The 15,213-nt window shown below is 37.9% G+C and overlaps 2 protein-coding genes and 1 long non-coding RNA gene across 3 annotated transcripts; 1 reads left to right on the top strand and 2 right to left on the bottom strand.

Moving 5' to 3' along the window:
* Window positions 1-1,061: 1,061 nt before the first annotated feature.
* On the top strand, window positions 1,062-4,937 carry MUTE (basic helix-loop-helix (bHLH) DNA-binding superfamily protein). The gene is given in 6 exon segments (XM_077383788.1): window positions 1,062-1,157; window positions 3,583-3,658; window positions 3,661-3,791; window positions 3,793-3,945; window positions 3,947-3,967; window positions 4,647-4,937. Coding segments are annotated over 6 exon segments (543 nt in total). The 3' UTR covers window positions 4,713-4,937.
* A 1,311-nt stretch (window positions 4,938-6,248) lies between these two features.
* Window positions 6,249-8,204, bottom strand: LOC143880806 (uncharacterized). The gene is made up of 3 exons (XR_013251791.1): window positions 7,990-8,204; window positions 7,747-7,822; window positions 6,249-7,661 (listed from the first exon to the last, which is right to left on the bottom strand). It is a non-coding gene; the product is annotated as an uncharacterized LOC143880806 (long non-coding RNA).
* A 4,668-nt stretch (window positions 8,205-12,872) lies between these two features.
* LOC143880805 (uncharacterized) lies at window positions 12,873-14,818 on the bottom strand. The gene is made up of 3 exons (XM_077383787.1): window positions 14,576-14,818; window positions 14,324-14,399; window positions 12,873-14,235 (listed from the first exon to the last, which is right to left on the bottom strand). The coding sequence occupies exons 1-3, from the start codon at window positions 14,612-14,614 to the stop codon at window positions 13,151-13,153; spliced, it is 1,200 nt and encodes a 399-aa protein (XP_077239902.1). The 5' UTR covers window positions 14,615-14,818; the 3' UTR covers window positions 12,873-13,150.
* Between the last annotated feature and the right edge of the window lie 395 nt (window positions 14,819-15,213).

Below are 15,213 nucleotides of genomic sequence, written 5' to 3'. Positions count from 1 at the left end.
TCGTAAATATTCACATTCCAGAAATTTCAAATTTCTTCTAAGAATTACAATTAACATAAGAAAAAATTGATTAATTATTAATAAATTTTATGTTTAATTCAGATAATTGATGTTCCAATATCGTAAATATTCACATTTAATTTTGAAAATGTGAGAAATTTTTAATTTTTATGGAATTTTAAAGTTTATATACGGCATTAAAAATTCAGGATTTTTCAAGAATTTTTCAATTAGTTAGAGATTTTTCTAACTGACGACTCCTTTTCCCATTTTTAGTTTTGGGACATGAATTTTAGTAAAGACAATAGAGGGCAGGGGTGCCTTTATCAAATCATTATTTCTTTCATGTGTACTGGTAATGTGTATGAACTCGTTGCAACTTGTTAGCATGTAGCTGTGCTTGTAAACATGCATGCATGTATATAAACATAGAGATGTATTTATGCAATAAATGTATATTGGGTGTAAGTCAGTGTTTTAAAATGCGAATGTGGGTTAAAAAGCAGCCAAAGTAAACCTGGCTAGTTAACTTGGTCCGGTGTAATCGAGTACTTGATTGACGCGATCATAACTTAGAAGAGGCAAAGGAGTTTTGATAGACTTTAGAGGGTCAAATATGGACTTGGACAAGAATGCAGCCAAGATAAAAAGTTACTCGACTCCAACGAGTCTGACGATGACTTGAAGGAGTTTCAAAACTATGGGTGTAGGTAATCACAATTGTTCTGAAAAGGTCTAAAGATTGGAAACTTTCGAACAAATGAGTAATTTTAATAGTGGAATCCGGCAAAAGCCGATACTAGAGAGGACCCATCCGGCGGGGAGCTAAGGCGTGTTCGAGATTCACAGAGGAACCTTCATCTAAGGCTCAGGTAATGAAGCCAAGATCATAAACGTGAGGTGCAATATAGCCTAGGGAAGAAAGCTCACGAGAGTGCAACACAGACCATTTAATGAGAATGTTGACATCCTTTGAAATTATTGTTCTCTCACATGTTGAATGTATATATATTCGTTCATACTTGGACGTGAAAAGGTAAAGAAGAAAGGCAAAAACCAAAATGTCCCATATAGCCGTAGAGAGAAACAGGAGAAAGCAAATGAATGAGCATCTCAAGGTTTTACGCTCCTTGACGCCATGTTTCTACATCAAAAGAGTAAATCTCTCTTCCTTATTGCTGTAACCATAGTTTTAATACTCCTCCACCGCTTCAACGTCTACTCGCCCGAGTCAACTCTTTGTTATCCGAGCCGTGTTCTTGTCGGAGTTCGCATTTTATCTTCTAAAGTGAATCAAAACTCTTTTGACTATCTTGAGTTATGACCACGTCAATCAAGTACTTCACCACGTCAAGTCGACTAGATTTTACTTTGGCCGTATTTAAACCGCACTTTGAAATACTGGTTGTAACAACCAAGGATAAGAAGAAAACTAACTTGTAATATAAGAGAGTGCCATTGTCTAAAAATTAAGACAAGAACCTAATTGAGTAAAGCTTACTTTTCGTCTAGTTTTTTTTGTCAAAATGTAGATAAAATATCGACGGCAAAATAACAAACAGATTAGAAATGTGGTAGAAAATGACATAATTAATTTATTGGTAATTAACCTTGTGATTATAAATGAACAATATTAGAATATATCAGATCTAGTGAGATCTGACCATTAATCGTCCAGTGCTGGGTTAAGAAAACTAGGATGGATTAGGATACTGGTCTAAATTAGGAAAATCATGATTTATCTACTTCTATACTTATCTTACATTCTTTCTATGTTACTCTCTTAAGTGTTCTGTATAAACACTCTCTAATCTTCACAAACACGTCATCATCCCTTTGTTTTTGTTCTTAAATGATTTTTTGGAGGTCATTTAATGTAGATTATGTAACTTGCGCTATGAATAAGAAGAAAAAAATTGGATTGCTTAATTCTAGGAGATTGGTTATAATTACACCAACAAAGTTAAAGGTTAATTCTAAAAAAAAGTTAAAAGTTAATTTTCAAATTGTATAATCCTTGTAACACTATTACTTTTAATTTCTATCTTCTAAATTGAGACTTGTGTTTGTGTTGTATAAAGTGTTGAAAATTTTATAGAACAATTTATTTTTATTTATATATGTAATATGAATGCTTGGAGATCATTTCTTACAAACACAAAAAAAAAGGAAATTTTTTCCAAATACAACGGTAGGAGGCTTCATCTCAGGTATAACCCTTCTCGGCAGCACATTTGCACTTTTTTCATTGTAAAGAATGAAAGAATTGGAAAAAAGAAGAAGAAGCAACAAAGTTCGATTTTTGTGACCAAAAAGTTATCAACTGTGATCATCGAATACGTCTCTTCAAATTGAGTTCGGTTGAAAGCACATAATGTGTTTGCACTTGTAATAATCTTCGAATAACGTATTCTCTCTAGTAGCACCACGAATATGGCATACCAGAGTATGAATGATCCAATAATCTGGCAACTTCATCATATGAAATGGGTTCAACATCCAATTATGAAATCCTTGATGCAATTTTTTTTTCTTTTTAAAAAAAAAAATCAGTTAAAAAGCGTTTGGGCTTGTTCTGCCTGATTCTCCAAATCCCTAATTCTGAGCGATTCGAGCTGCTAAAAGCGAAGCAAAGTTGTTCCAAGCGATTCTCTTCTGCGTGTTTCACCATGTCTAAAAAGGAAGAATGAGGGATTGAAGAACATAAGCTCACTTCTATGGTACCACGTTTACGTGTTTCTACGGCCCTTCATCATATAATTTCTCGGCCGTAGAAACACGTACTCATCATCCCATCCTTGATATTTTGAGTGAGCTGATGTTGGATCAAATATCAAGGGTGGTACCTCTATGTACCACCTTTATGTGTTTCTACAGCCTTTCATCGTATAATTTCTCTACATTTCATGGAACGACCAAAAGTAAAGCTAGGTGTTAGTAAATAAAATAAATAAAACCCCACGTTTGACTTAGATTTCAGTTTGTAAAAAATGGGTAAGTTTTCTATAAGTAACTAACCTAAGAAGTTGCTGCATGCAATTTTATTTTGTTCTGGTAACAGAAAATTACGTATTAAGATGTCATAAAATGCATTTACATATATATGATTTGACAAGTCTGTTCCAAGACAACCACAAAAAAATGGGGTTAGCACATTTTACTAGAAAAGAAGTGTGTAAAAAAATGAAGGCATATACTCACTTTTTTTTAGAAATGATATTTCCACCCCTTTTGTTTGTCTTTTTCTTGAAAATGAAGTCATTCTACAAAAAAAATCCTGTGGTCAGATGGTTAAGAACTTTTCTGAAGAACTTAGGATTATCTGATTACATGGTTTTTGGGTTATGGCCCATTCATGGCAGGGTTCATCAAATGGGTGGTTTGGATCATATGCATGGGCCATGAGAACAAATTAGAGACGGCACTAAAATTTAAAAATAAAAATAAAATAAAAAATCTTACTCTGAATGCATTGCCCGTAAATTACTAGTCAAATGATTATAGCCATACACCCGCCCCTTTTGGAAATATTATTTCCAAAAAGATTACTCAATTTCTTTTCGTGTTTTACTTCTTTCTTAGGGAGACCAAGCATCAATTATTGGGGGAGTAATAGAATTCATCAAGGAGTTGCACCAAGTACTAAAAGCACTGGAGACTAGAAGCAAAGGAAGAGCTTAAGCCCTAGCCCTGGTCCTAGTCCAAGGCAATTGCACTTGACTCTTCCACCTGATCCACCTTCTGGGCTTCAAAGTGTGAAGGAGCTTGGAGCATGCTGCAACTCTCCCACTCGCCGACGTTGAAGCAAAGATTTCTGGGTCCAATGTCCTTCTAAGAACTATTTCTAGGAGAATTCCTGGACAAATTGTGAAGATAATCACACTCTTAGAGGATCTTTCCTTTGAGATTCTTCATCTTAACATCAGTACCATGGATGACACTGTCCCTCTACTCCTTTGTTATTAAGGTATTTTTCATCTGCTTTGGGTAGTTCTATCTTGCCGAAGTATAAATGATTAAATAACACATATTGTCTCGAGTAGGTCCTGGTTCAAAACCCAACAACTCCTTGATATTAAAAATCCACGAATAGTGCCAACCTAAAAGAGGGGCTACATGTGCCACGTGCATGGCCAACCCAAAAAAAAGAGGGGCCACACGTGTTGACAGGGGCGATGCCACATGAGAGGAAAGGGGGACAATTGCCCCCCTAATAATTTTTGGAAAAAAAAAAAATATTCCTTTATTTTTTAATATTTTTTTATACTTACCCCATTTTTTAAAAATTACGCCCCCCCCTTTCCAATAGTCCCTAAGATAGAACATAAGTTTAAAATGTAAATTTTACCATTTTTTATCTCCCTTTTTTGTGCAAAATTTACTATAATTTTGCCCCCCTTGTGCAAAATTTCTGGCATCGCCCCCTGCGTGTTGAAGTATAAATGATTTAATAACACCAACTATAGTGGCTTCAATTCACTTTTGGAGTAAATGGCTGTTATCTCCAAGTAGAGTTTTTCAATGATCTCTTTTTCATGAAATAAATCTCCTTCTGGTGATAGAAATAACATAAAATCATACAAATACTTCAATTGTGATTAGAATTACAATCTGAATTAGATTTGCTTCGTCTTATTGTTTTACAGATTGGACTGGAATGCCAACTTAGTGTGGAGGAACTAGCTCTGGAAGTTCAGCAAAGTTTCTGCTAAGGTGTTCTTTACGTGAAAGATAGTGGTATGAGTGCGACCAAAATAAAATAATAATGACAGTTTGTGGAACTGTGTATGCTATATGAAAATCAAAGAAAACATTGCTTTTAATTTTTCCCTTGTTATACCTATTTTGTTATACGATGTTGTGAGTTGTGACCATGTACTATGTCGATATAAGAGTGATTTCCAGCACTAAAAAAATTGCTTCAGATTTCCATGAAAGTACTCTCTCTCTCTCTATCTCTCTCTCTCTCTCTCTCTCTCTCTCTCCTTCTCTCTCTCTCTCTCATCTCTCTCTCTCTCTCTCTCTCTCTCTCTCTCTCTCTCTCTCTCTCTCTCCTCTCTCTTCTCTCTCTCTCTCTCTCATCTCTCCTCTCTCTCTCTCATCTCTCTCTCTCTTCTGATTTTTTTCAAATCCTTTTGGTAACTCACACACCACAAATTTTTAATTTGGAATTAGACAACAGTGACTGGTATCTTAGATGAAAGATCCAAGGAGCATTACTACGAGAAAATATTCTCCAAATTCATTCCATATATAGGGAATGGGCCATGTCGGCATAAAATGACACTCTGGGAATGCTTGGTACTCTTCAAGTAGGGACTTGTAGGGATTTCAGAGTCGTCAGGGTTTGAATCCCTGTGTTAGTCATGAAGAAATGGGGGACTTTAAAGTTCTAATAAGTTTTATATTCTAATTTTTTTTACCACTACCATAGGAAATTTGTGGGTCCCAATTGTGGATCCAAATAAATAAATACTATGGTCCCACTAAATGAGTTAGTCGAAAAGAAATGGGAGACTCTAGAGTCCTAGAAGGTTTTAAATGCCAATTTCTACTGCAATCCTATAAACTTTGTAGGCTCACTTGTGAGTCCAAAGAAACAAATGTAGTGGGCCTATCTATGGTGGGACCAATAAAGGATTGGATTAGATCATGAAAATAGGTAGGTCTTTTAGCCATTTTTCATGACATAAGGGTGTTCAGTTATTTTCTGCTAGATGAGGGGATTTTTGGATTTTCTTTCCTGTTTAGAATTATTTTTCCTTTGTCTTATTTTCCTTGAGATAAGGGTATTTTGGTTTTTTTCTAAGAGATAATGGCATTTTGGTCATTTCCCATGATATATGGGTATTTTAGGATTTTTTAAAAAAAATTAGAAATTCTTTTCTCATTTTCCATTTTTTTTTCCTCATTTTCAATGAGATAAGGCTATTTTGGTCATTTTTATGACATAAGAGTATTTTAGGATATTTTTTCTATTTTTTCCCTGTTCATTACTTTTTCATGAGATAACCCGGAGACGACAACCACGAGACATAGGCAACCAAGAGGATTTTGATGACAAGACACCCAAAAGTAAAGTAAAACCCTAGGAATAGCTAGGGTTTTACTATCCTCATTTCAAGCCAAGTACACAAGCAAGCACAAATTTATACAATGGCACAACCAAAAATCCCCTACTTATCCCCCAAAACAAGAAAGAGAAACTAGATGTAAAAGAATGAAGAACACTTGCAATTGATGTAGGCATTCTTTTAATTAATTGTTTCCCAACTTACAAGCATTTTGACACTTCTCATAAAAGAGTCACTAGAACTCACCCCTAACCCCTAAATTTAAATAGGGAAATGATTTCAGCACAAACATATTTTGATACATGCGCTCAATTGCTTGTCTTTTAGTATTTAAAAGCTGTAAAAATGTTATTACGCATTCCTAAAAGCACTTTCAAGCTAATAAAATACTAAACGACAAGCGAGGTGAGTGCATATATCAACTTGGTTTTGCTGAAATCATTTCCCTTTAAATATTATATATTAAATATAATATTTACCCTATATATTATGCCCTACATATTCTTCAAACTTAGGGATAAACTTTAGGAAAAAAAACTAAAAGACTCATTTTCCATATATGCAACAGACTTTTGTAGATTGCCCAGACCAGTAACAAAATGGGACCCACAAACGCCTGGGAATCTGACCCACATCGCCGGAATATTCCCAATTCACTTAAATCACATCACCAAGCAGCCATTGGTGTCGTTGCGGAAGTGTGCGCCCCCGGCACATGCTCCGGCGGTGGGGATGAGTAGTACGCCATCGCCGGTGGCAGCCGGACGTAACCGGCGGCATTCATCACCGGCACCCTCTCTACCACCGGAATATTCCCCACCTGGCCCACCGGAATATTCCCCATTTGACCCACATTCCCACCATCAATCTTGACTTGCACTCCTTATTACCCCTAGGAACATTATTGCACCCCCTCACCACCATTGGCTACATTATCTTCTTTTTTGTTATTTCCACCCCCTCTATTTCTAGCTCCATTCTTGGCCCCACCACTACCTTGATTTTGGTTCCCCTTCTTGTTTTCACCATCCTTCTTCCCTCCATTGCCTTTTTTAGCATCATATTTCCACTCATGCCCTTATTGTTCTGCACATTCACATCTCCACCAACTTTCTGACCACCATTTTTATCAGTCATGATTTGGACAATCATGGATGGACCCATGCCATGACCATTCATGGGTTTCATCTTAAGATCCTTAAGAGAATGACCCTTCAACAATCCACATGTTCATCATCAAAATCATCATCAAATTCATCAAACCCATCATCATTCATCTGTTCATTGAGAGGCTGATTTAATCCTTGAATTGGGCTACCTTCTTTAGATCTTTGAGTCCTTGCATCTTATCTTGTTGAGCCCCCTTTTGGTCTTTTCCACCTGTGAGATTTTCCATCTTTCTGGCCTTTGTCATTCTCAATCTGAATATTTTGGAACTGGTTGTTGAGCTGATTTTTTCCACCCTTTGGATCCCATAACTCTGCATGTTTGCCTGCTTTTGCCAGTTTTTTTATAAGGGTTGATGAATCCACATTACCTGAAACTGTCACCTTCCCTGTTCTGAGTCCATAGTGGTGGTATACACCCCTAAAAACCCATTAAAAGACACATCAACACTTAACAAGAAAACACAAAAAAGCAGTAAAATTGAAAGTGAGAAATGAGGAAATACCATCTATCTTTTCAAGTAGCTTCTTCACCTTCTGCTTGCATCCATTACAGTGTATATTCACTTTAAGAACCCAAGTCTGCAAGTGGAAGAAACCCAAGAAAGGAAAACAGAACAAACAAAAGAAAAATAAATGCTTGTCATGAGGGGTTCATGTAAACAAGAGAAAACTTTAAAGAGAAGAAACATGGACCAGAGAGAGAGAGAGAGAGAGAGAGAGAGAGAGAGAGAGAGGCAAAGCCATACCTGGATCTTCAAGAACTTGATATCTTCTTCTTTAGTCATTCCTTCCTCTTGGAGGGTTTTTTTATCAACCAAAGAGAAAGACAGAGAGGCAGAGTTTTGGCAGAAAGAGAAATACAAAAAGAGAACAAAAGAGTTTAGAGCATCTCTAGAGTTGGTGGGTATACATCAAATGCCTTATATTTCTGCTCTTCCATTTCTAGAAAGAGTGAGAGAAGTTTGGGATGGGGGGGGGGGGGGGGGGGGGGGGGGGGGGGGGGGGGGGGGGGGGGGGGGGGAAGCTGAGTTTTGTGAATTGAATCTGTGATACAAAATCCCAAAGAAATATCCGTAATAATAAATGTCATTACTACTCTCGTGGTTTGAATGTCTAAATTGTGTTCTTATGATAAGCATAAGTTTCAGCGGTACATTTCTCTGCGGGTAAATATGAGGTATTCTGACATGATGGTTGTTCTAGCGGGGGTTCTGTGATACAGAATCCCAAAGAAATATCGCCGATAATATATGTCATTACTACCTTTAGGGGTTGAATGTCAAAATGGAGATTTATATGATGAGTGATCGTATGAACCCATATTTTCCAAAAAGTACGGTACAGCCCACATCATAGGATGATCCAAACTGTCCATTTGATGGCCACATCGCAAATAGGTTGTGCCCATCTATTTAGGTTGCGGCCCAACAAATGGACGGATTGGATGATCCTATGGTGTGGGCCGTACCCATACTTTTAAAATTACAGGTTTGTACAGCCACACATAAGATAAAATCTCCTCTAAATGGCCTTCTCATGAGATGGATGCACATATGTTTCAAGGGTACACTACCCTGCTGTAAATATGGGTAAAACATTTGTTTGCTCCCTCTCAGATATATGGTTGTTCTAGTGGGGGATAAATAAGCGCACTTAATGAACTAGTACCCGTAACAAAGTCGGTAAATGACATTCTCCACTTCCTCGACATTTTACCCTAGAACGTGGATTTGACATACGCTCTCGAGGAAGTAATTATGCGGTGTAACCTCATAGGGTATTCATGTTGAATTTTCCTTTGTGTGAAAAGGAGAAAATCTTATTATAATTCAAAATTATAAGGGAAATGATATCAAAACTCCAATGTTTTGATAAGATTCGCAAAGCATCTTATCGTCCATCATTTAAAGGGTTGTCAGAAGGATATTACAGTTCTCAAAAAGCTATTATAAGCCCTTTAAATTCTAAAGGACAAGATGTTGCGTGCATCTTATCAAAACAATGGAGTGCTGAATCATTTCCCCGTTTACCTCAGTTGTCTTTATCTTTTAGCTTTTGCACTCTAAGCTTTTTGTATTCTTTTCAAAGCAACTTGGGTTTCCCTCCTTTGCTTTGTCCTTTGTGAGGACATTTAGTCCTGTATTGAAAATGGAGGAAATGGTCTTGGGTTTATATTGGTTTTCCACTTCTCTTGAGGGAAAGGAAGCAATGGAAGACAAATCCAACTAGAAATAGAAAAAAAAAACAAAAAAAACAAAAAAATTAGCTAGGTTACTAATTATGCAATTCCAATCTCATGTATTGACCACGTGGCATGACTTAATTACCTCACCTGTCCTTTCAAAAACCAAAACAAAAGGGCCTAAGTGAACCAAAACCCATATCTAATTTCTAATTATGGCATATAGATCTTGATTTAAGGTGATAAGAGCAAACATGTTTATGCTTGAACAAGTGTTTCTTGTAGTGGTTGAAAGAAGATCAAGTAGAGAAAGGAAAAATCCAGGGCAAAAGGTATTGTCAAACTCAAAACATGTGGGAGCACACAAGAAGCTACATTTCAATGTTTTGTTATGTAGATGTTGATTTTAGATGAGAACACTAGGGTATAGTGGGCCCTCGTAGGTAAAAACACTAATAGCCTTGTCAACGGATCCACTTCACTTCAGATCCAATCCACCTGTGTCTTGGCCATGATCCATTCGGATGCCTATTTTTTGGAGTGCTCTTCATATTCTGTTTTTTAAGTCTAGTTCACAATCCATTTCGAATTGGACCCTCCATCAGTGTGTCTTAGGTCCCACTTCTATTGTACGCGATTTTATATGCAGTGTGTGCGTGAAGTCCAGTATGTTTCAAAAATTACAGTGGGGCCCACTTCATTGGATGATCCAAACCAATCATTTGTTAGGCCACATCATAAATAGGCTGCACCTCGTAAGTCATCTCCATAAGATGGTCCTAACACTCCGATCTATAAAGGTTTCTATAATGTGAAGCCCCTCTACAAATCAAGACAAATCAGAGGGTTAGGATCATCTATGACTTATTATATGGTGTGGCCAAATAAATGAACGGTTTGGATCATCCTATGAAGTCCCCCCCCCCCCCCCCCTTACTTTTGAAAAATACTGGGCACACGGCAAGCCTCCATAGTCCGGTACTTTCGAATCCCCACCTAACGCTTCCCTTAGGTGCATACTTCTGTTTTGGAAGTGTTTTCAAAGAAGGCAATATGGGCATGCGAAAACCAAAGAAGAGAAGGCAATAAGGGCATGCCATATAAGAGTGGAAAGTCTTCCATAGATGGACATTTCTTGTCACTGAATAAAATTTCTAATAGCTAAATAGAAGTGTGGAATTTAGTAAGGTGGGCCTCATTTTAACAGAGGTTGTTTAAACATGGGTTCCGAGTAAAAAAAGGGCGGAAAAGAGAGTGAAAAGAAGTAAGTTGTCACCATTGCCATGATTTCAAGGTAGCCCCCTCTTTCTTCCCATCCCCTAAATTAAAGGGCACTTTTTCTGCAATCCCCAGCATTTACTCCTCAAGATCATTTTGGAATTATGCAAGGACGATTATACACCCCCAGTACGCATTCGCCCCCCTTTTAACGTAATTTAACGTCAAAAAGTGTTAAAGTTGCCCACTCTTCATGTTATAAGGGGGGCGAATGCGGACTGCAGGGGGTGAAAATATCATCTCCCTTGTGGAGCGTGGGGGTTGTGGGGTCAATCAGCCCAGGAGATCTGATGGACCATCCGAACCCGAACTTAAACTGACAGGATCTAGACACATTTTCTCGATCCATGGACACATTTTGGATCATATGATAAGGATCCCATATTATTTCCAATAAGATCCAAATAACTAAAAAATGCCCTGAAGCCCATGCATATGTCCGATTTTATTACACTATTTTGCAAAAAAAAAGGTTCTAATTTTCTGTAACTTTAAGCATGATTTTGGAGGTATTTTGTCATTTATATGGTGCCTGCCTAGCCCGTAAGCCGCAGTACGACAAAAGTACCGCCCTTGATATTTGATCCAACAGCAGTCTCTTAAAAAGTGGGCTATGTTGGATCAAATATCAAGGGCGGTACCTCCTAGAAGGGACTTTACACTCGGGCACCATATAAAAACTCCTCTTATCTTTCTTCTCTAAACATTGATTATAAGTCCATAACTCACTGTCCTACCACTGTGGCTCGCCTTCTCCACTCCCACTCGCACCTCCCAATGCCCTTGACGTCTTACGAGAATTTTAACTGCGTATAACATAAGTTGAACCTATTAGGACACTCTGATGAATGATAATTTGAATGGATCGTGACTGTGACATAGGTTGGTCAATTCCTAGGTTTCTCCTGTCATAGCTTTTGCAGGATTCCTAGGTTCCAATGTAAGATCACCAAGATAGATAATTTCCAAGGTAAAACCCATGTGATTCCTCACCTGCTTGTCAAGATCTCCATTTCACGCGTTGGACTGCAAGGTAACACGTGTGAATGAGTATGAGAGTTGATTGGCTGTGGTTGGAGTTTTGAGATGTATTAATGGTGTAGACAGCCTGATTCCCAACAAAGGAATTGCTAATGGTTTCATCGGATTTTGAGTTAAAAGTTGTTGACAGAGAAGCCTATTTTTTCTTCATTCATGCACTCGTCCACTCTCCATTAACTTGGATGTACCCGTTAGAGGAGAGCAGAGCCTTAAGAGCAGAATTTAAAATCTGAAGTAATTTTCAGACCTCCGGGGAGCACCTTTTGCTGGAAAAGATGTGGCAGTTACTAATTGTCTTGATGTTGTTGGCACTCATCTCATTTTGAATGCTTTTTAGTTACTTGTTGATGATTGTTCTCAACTATAACAGCCATGCAAAGAGGAGAAGGGAAGGAAAGAAGGAGAAGGTAGGCAAGGCAATCATCAGGGTATCAGATTAGGCAGCTAAACTAGATTTAGTAATTAGGTTAGATTAGGATTTCTATCTTTATCACTCTCTATGATTATGCTAATCACCTATGATTATACAAATCACTGCCCGTTTGGATACCTCCCATTTTGTAATTGGATTATGAATTGAGTTTTGACTTTTGAATACAAATTGAATAGATTCAGCAGCTCATGTAGAGGGAGATAGAGAGGGAAGGGGGTACTTCCTAGTGGAGGGGAGAGGTTGAGAAGCAAAGAGGGTGAAGGAAACTGCCAGATCTGTTGATTTCCAATTTCTTATTTCCACAGCAAATTTAGAAATCTGATTCTTTTCATTGTCAGCTGCTGAATTAGAAATCCAAGAATTTGATCAGATCCAAATTACAATGCAAAAAGGCCTGCAAATGTGAGAAATCCAAATCAAAATCTTCTCAGCATCCAAACGGGCCCGTAATTGATTTGATCCACTCATATTCCTCCAAAAAAATTCAGAATATAATTTTCTTTCACCGTGAATGTTCTACTCAAAAAATAGAAAAATTTATTCTTAGACGTGAGTTTGCTAAATGAAATTATATTGCAAGGAGCACTAAAAATGCATAATGATTCTTGATTCCAGAATGAGAATCAAAGAATGATTGCCAACAGAGATACTAAAATCTCATTTTAATATAATAAAATGAAATATTAAAATCTTGCTACCACTTCATTATTTTCCAACTTATAACATATTGAGACATCTCATAAAAGAGCCACTAGAACTCACCCTTATCCCTAAATTTCAATATTGTTTATGCTATATATCATGCCCCTAAATATTATTGAAACATGGGGATAAATTAGAAAAAATCTAAAAAACTCATTTTCCATATTTCCAACAGACTTTTGTAGATTACCCACCTTAGTAACTAAATGGGACCCACAAACGCGGAGGGATCTGACCCACATTACCGGAATATTCCCAATTACCCTATAAATCACATCACCGAGCAGCTATTGGTATTCTCATCGCTGAAGAAGGTGTACGACTCCGGCGGTGGGTATGGGTAGTACGCCACCGGCCTCCGGGCGTGCATCATAGCAGCCATGTACTGCTGCTGGTACGGATTCCCGGCCATGATTTCCGGCCCTGCGCCCTGGAAATTCATGGCCAAAACTCCCTGCACCGCCGGAATATTCCCCACATGACCCGCCGGAATATTCCCCATTTGACCCACATTCCCACCATCAATTTTGCCTTCCCCTCCATTCTTACCACCAGGAACATTATTGCTCCCCCCACCATCATTGGCCACATTATCTTCATTTTTGTTATTTCCTCCCCCACCACCATTGGCAATATTATCAGCAATTTTGGTATTTCCACCCCCACCATTTTCAGCTCCATTCTTGGCCCCACCACCACCACCTTGATTTTGGCCCCTCTCCTTGTTTCCACCCCACTTCTTCTTCCATCCATTGCCTTTTTTAGCATCATTTTTTCCACCCATGCCCATACTATTTTGCACATTCACATCTCCCCCACTTTTCTTACCACCATTCCCACCATCACCCTTTTTATCATTCATGATTTGGGCATTCATGGCATCATTCATGGGTTTCATCTTAAGATCCTTCAATAGCTCCTCATGTTCATCATCCAAGGCATCAACAAATCCATCCCCCATTTCATCACCAACATCAACGTCAACAAACCCATCATCACGCAAATCATCTTCTTCAGGCAAACTGAACTTGACAGATTTTTGGTCCTTCAAATTTGGCTGCTTTAAGTCCTTGAATTGGGGTACCTCCATTAGATCTTTGAGTCCTTTCATCTGTTGTTGTTGAGCCCCCTTTTGGTCTTTTCCACCCTTTTCATCTTTTCCATCTTTCTGACCTTTGTCATTCTCAATTTGAATATTTTGGAACTGGTTGTTGAGCTGATTGTTGCCACCCTTTGAATCCAAAAGCTCTGCATGTTTGCCTGATTTTGCCAGCTTTTTTATTAGGGTTGATGGATCCACATTACCTGAAACTATCACTTTCCCTTGTTCTGAATCCATAGTGATGGTATACACCCCTAAAAATCCATTAAAAAAAATACATCAACACCTGTCAAGAAAAAAAAAAAACACTAGTAAATTGAAGCTCAAAAACTGAGGAAATACCATCAATCTTTTGAAGCAGCTTCTTCACCTTCTTCTTGCATCCATAACAGTCTATATTCACCTTAAGAATCCAAGTCTACACGTGGAACAAACCCGAGAAAAGAAAACAGAACAAACAAAAGAAAAAAAGGACAAAAAAGGAGAAGAAAGAAGCAAGCTTGTCATGACTCATGAGGGGTTGATATAATAAAAGAAAACTATAAACAGGAGAGAGAGAGAGAGAGAGAGAGAGAGAGAGAGGCAAAGCCATACCTGGATCTTCAAGAAATTGAAATCTTCTTCTTTGCTCATTCCTTCCTCTTGGAGGGTTTTTTTACCAACCAAAGAGAAAAACAAAGAGGCAGGGATTTGGCAGAGAGAGAGAGAGAGAACAAAAGAGTTTAGAGCAGCTCTGGAGGTGGTGGGTATACATCAAAATGCCCTTATCTCTCTGCTTCATTTCCTTTTATAGAAAGAGTGGAGTTCAGGGGGAAGCTTAGTTATGGTGAATTGAACCTGTCATACAAAAACCCAAAGAAATAGAACTAATAATAAATGTCATCACTAACTTTGGGGGTTGAATATCAAGATGGGAGATTTTAGAGATTTTATATGACGTGTGGCTGTATAAACATAGGATGTTCCTAGCTGTCCATTTGATGGGCCACATCGTAAATAAGTTGTGCCCAAAAAATCATTTTCATGGGATGATCCTAGCCCTCCAATCTATCAAGGAACATTATATTATGGAAACCTCTATAGATCATAGGGTTGGGATTGTCATATGGAAATTTGGGGTACAACCTACTTATGTTGTGGACCAACAAATGGACGGATTGGATCATGCTATTGTGTGTGCCGTACCATACTTTTTGAAAAGTATGGATTTATAGGGCTGCACATCATATAAA

The sequence above is a fragment of the Tasmannia lanceolata genome, unplaced genomic scaffold, assembly GCF_043159265.1.
Source record: "Tasmannia lanceolata isolate RefF3 unplaced genomic scaffold, GAP_Taslan_0.1 ptg000007l, whole genome shotgun sequence".
NCBI lineage: Eukaryota > Viridiplantae > Streptophyta > Magnoliopsida > Canellales > Winteraceae > Tasmannia > Tasmannia lanceolata.
Note: the sequence above shows the minus strand (reverse complement) of the source record. Positions and strands in the feature narration are given on the sequence as shown.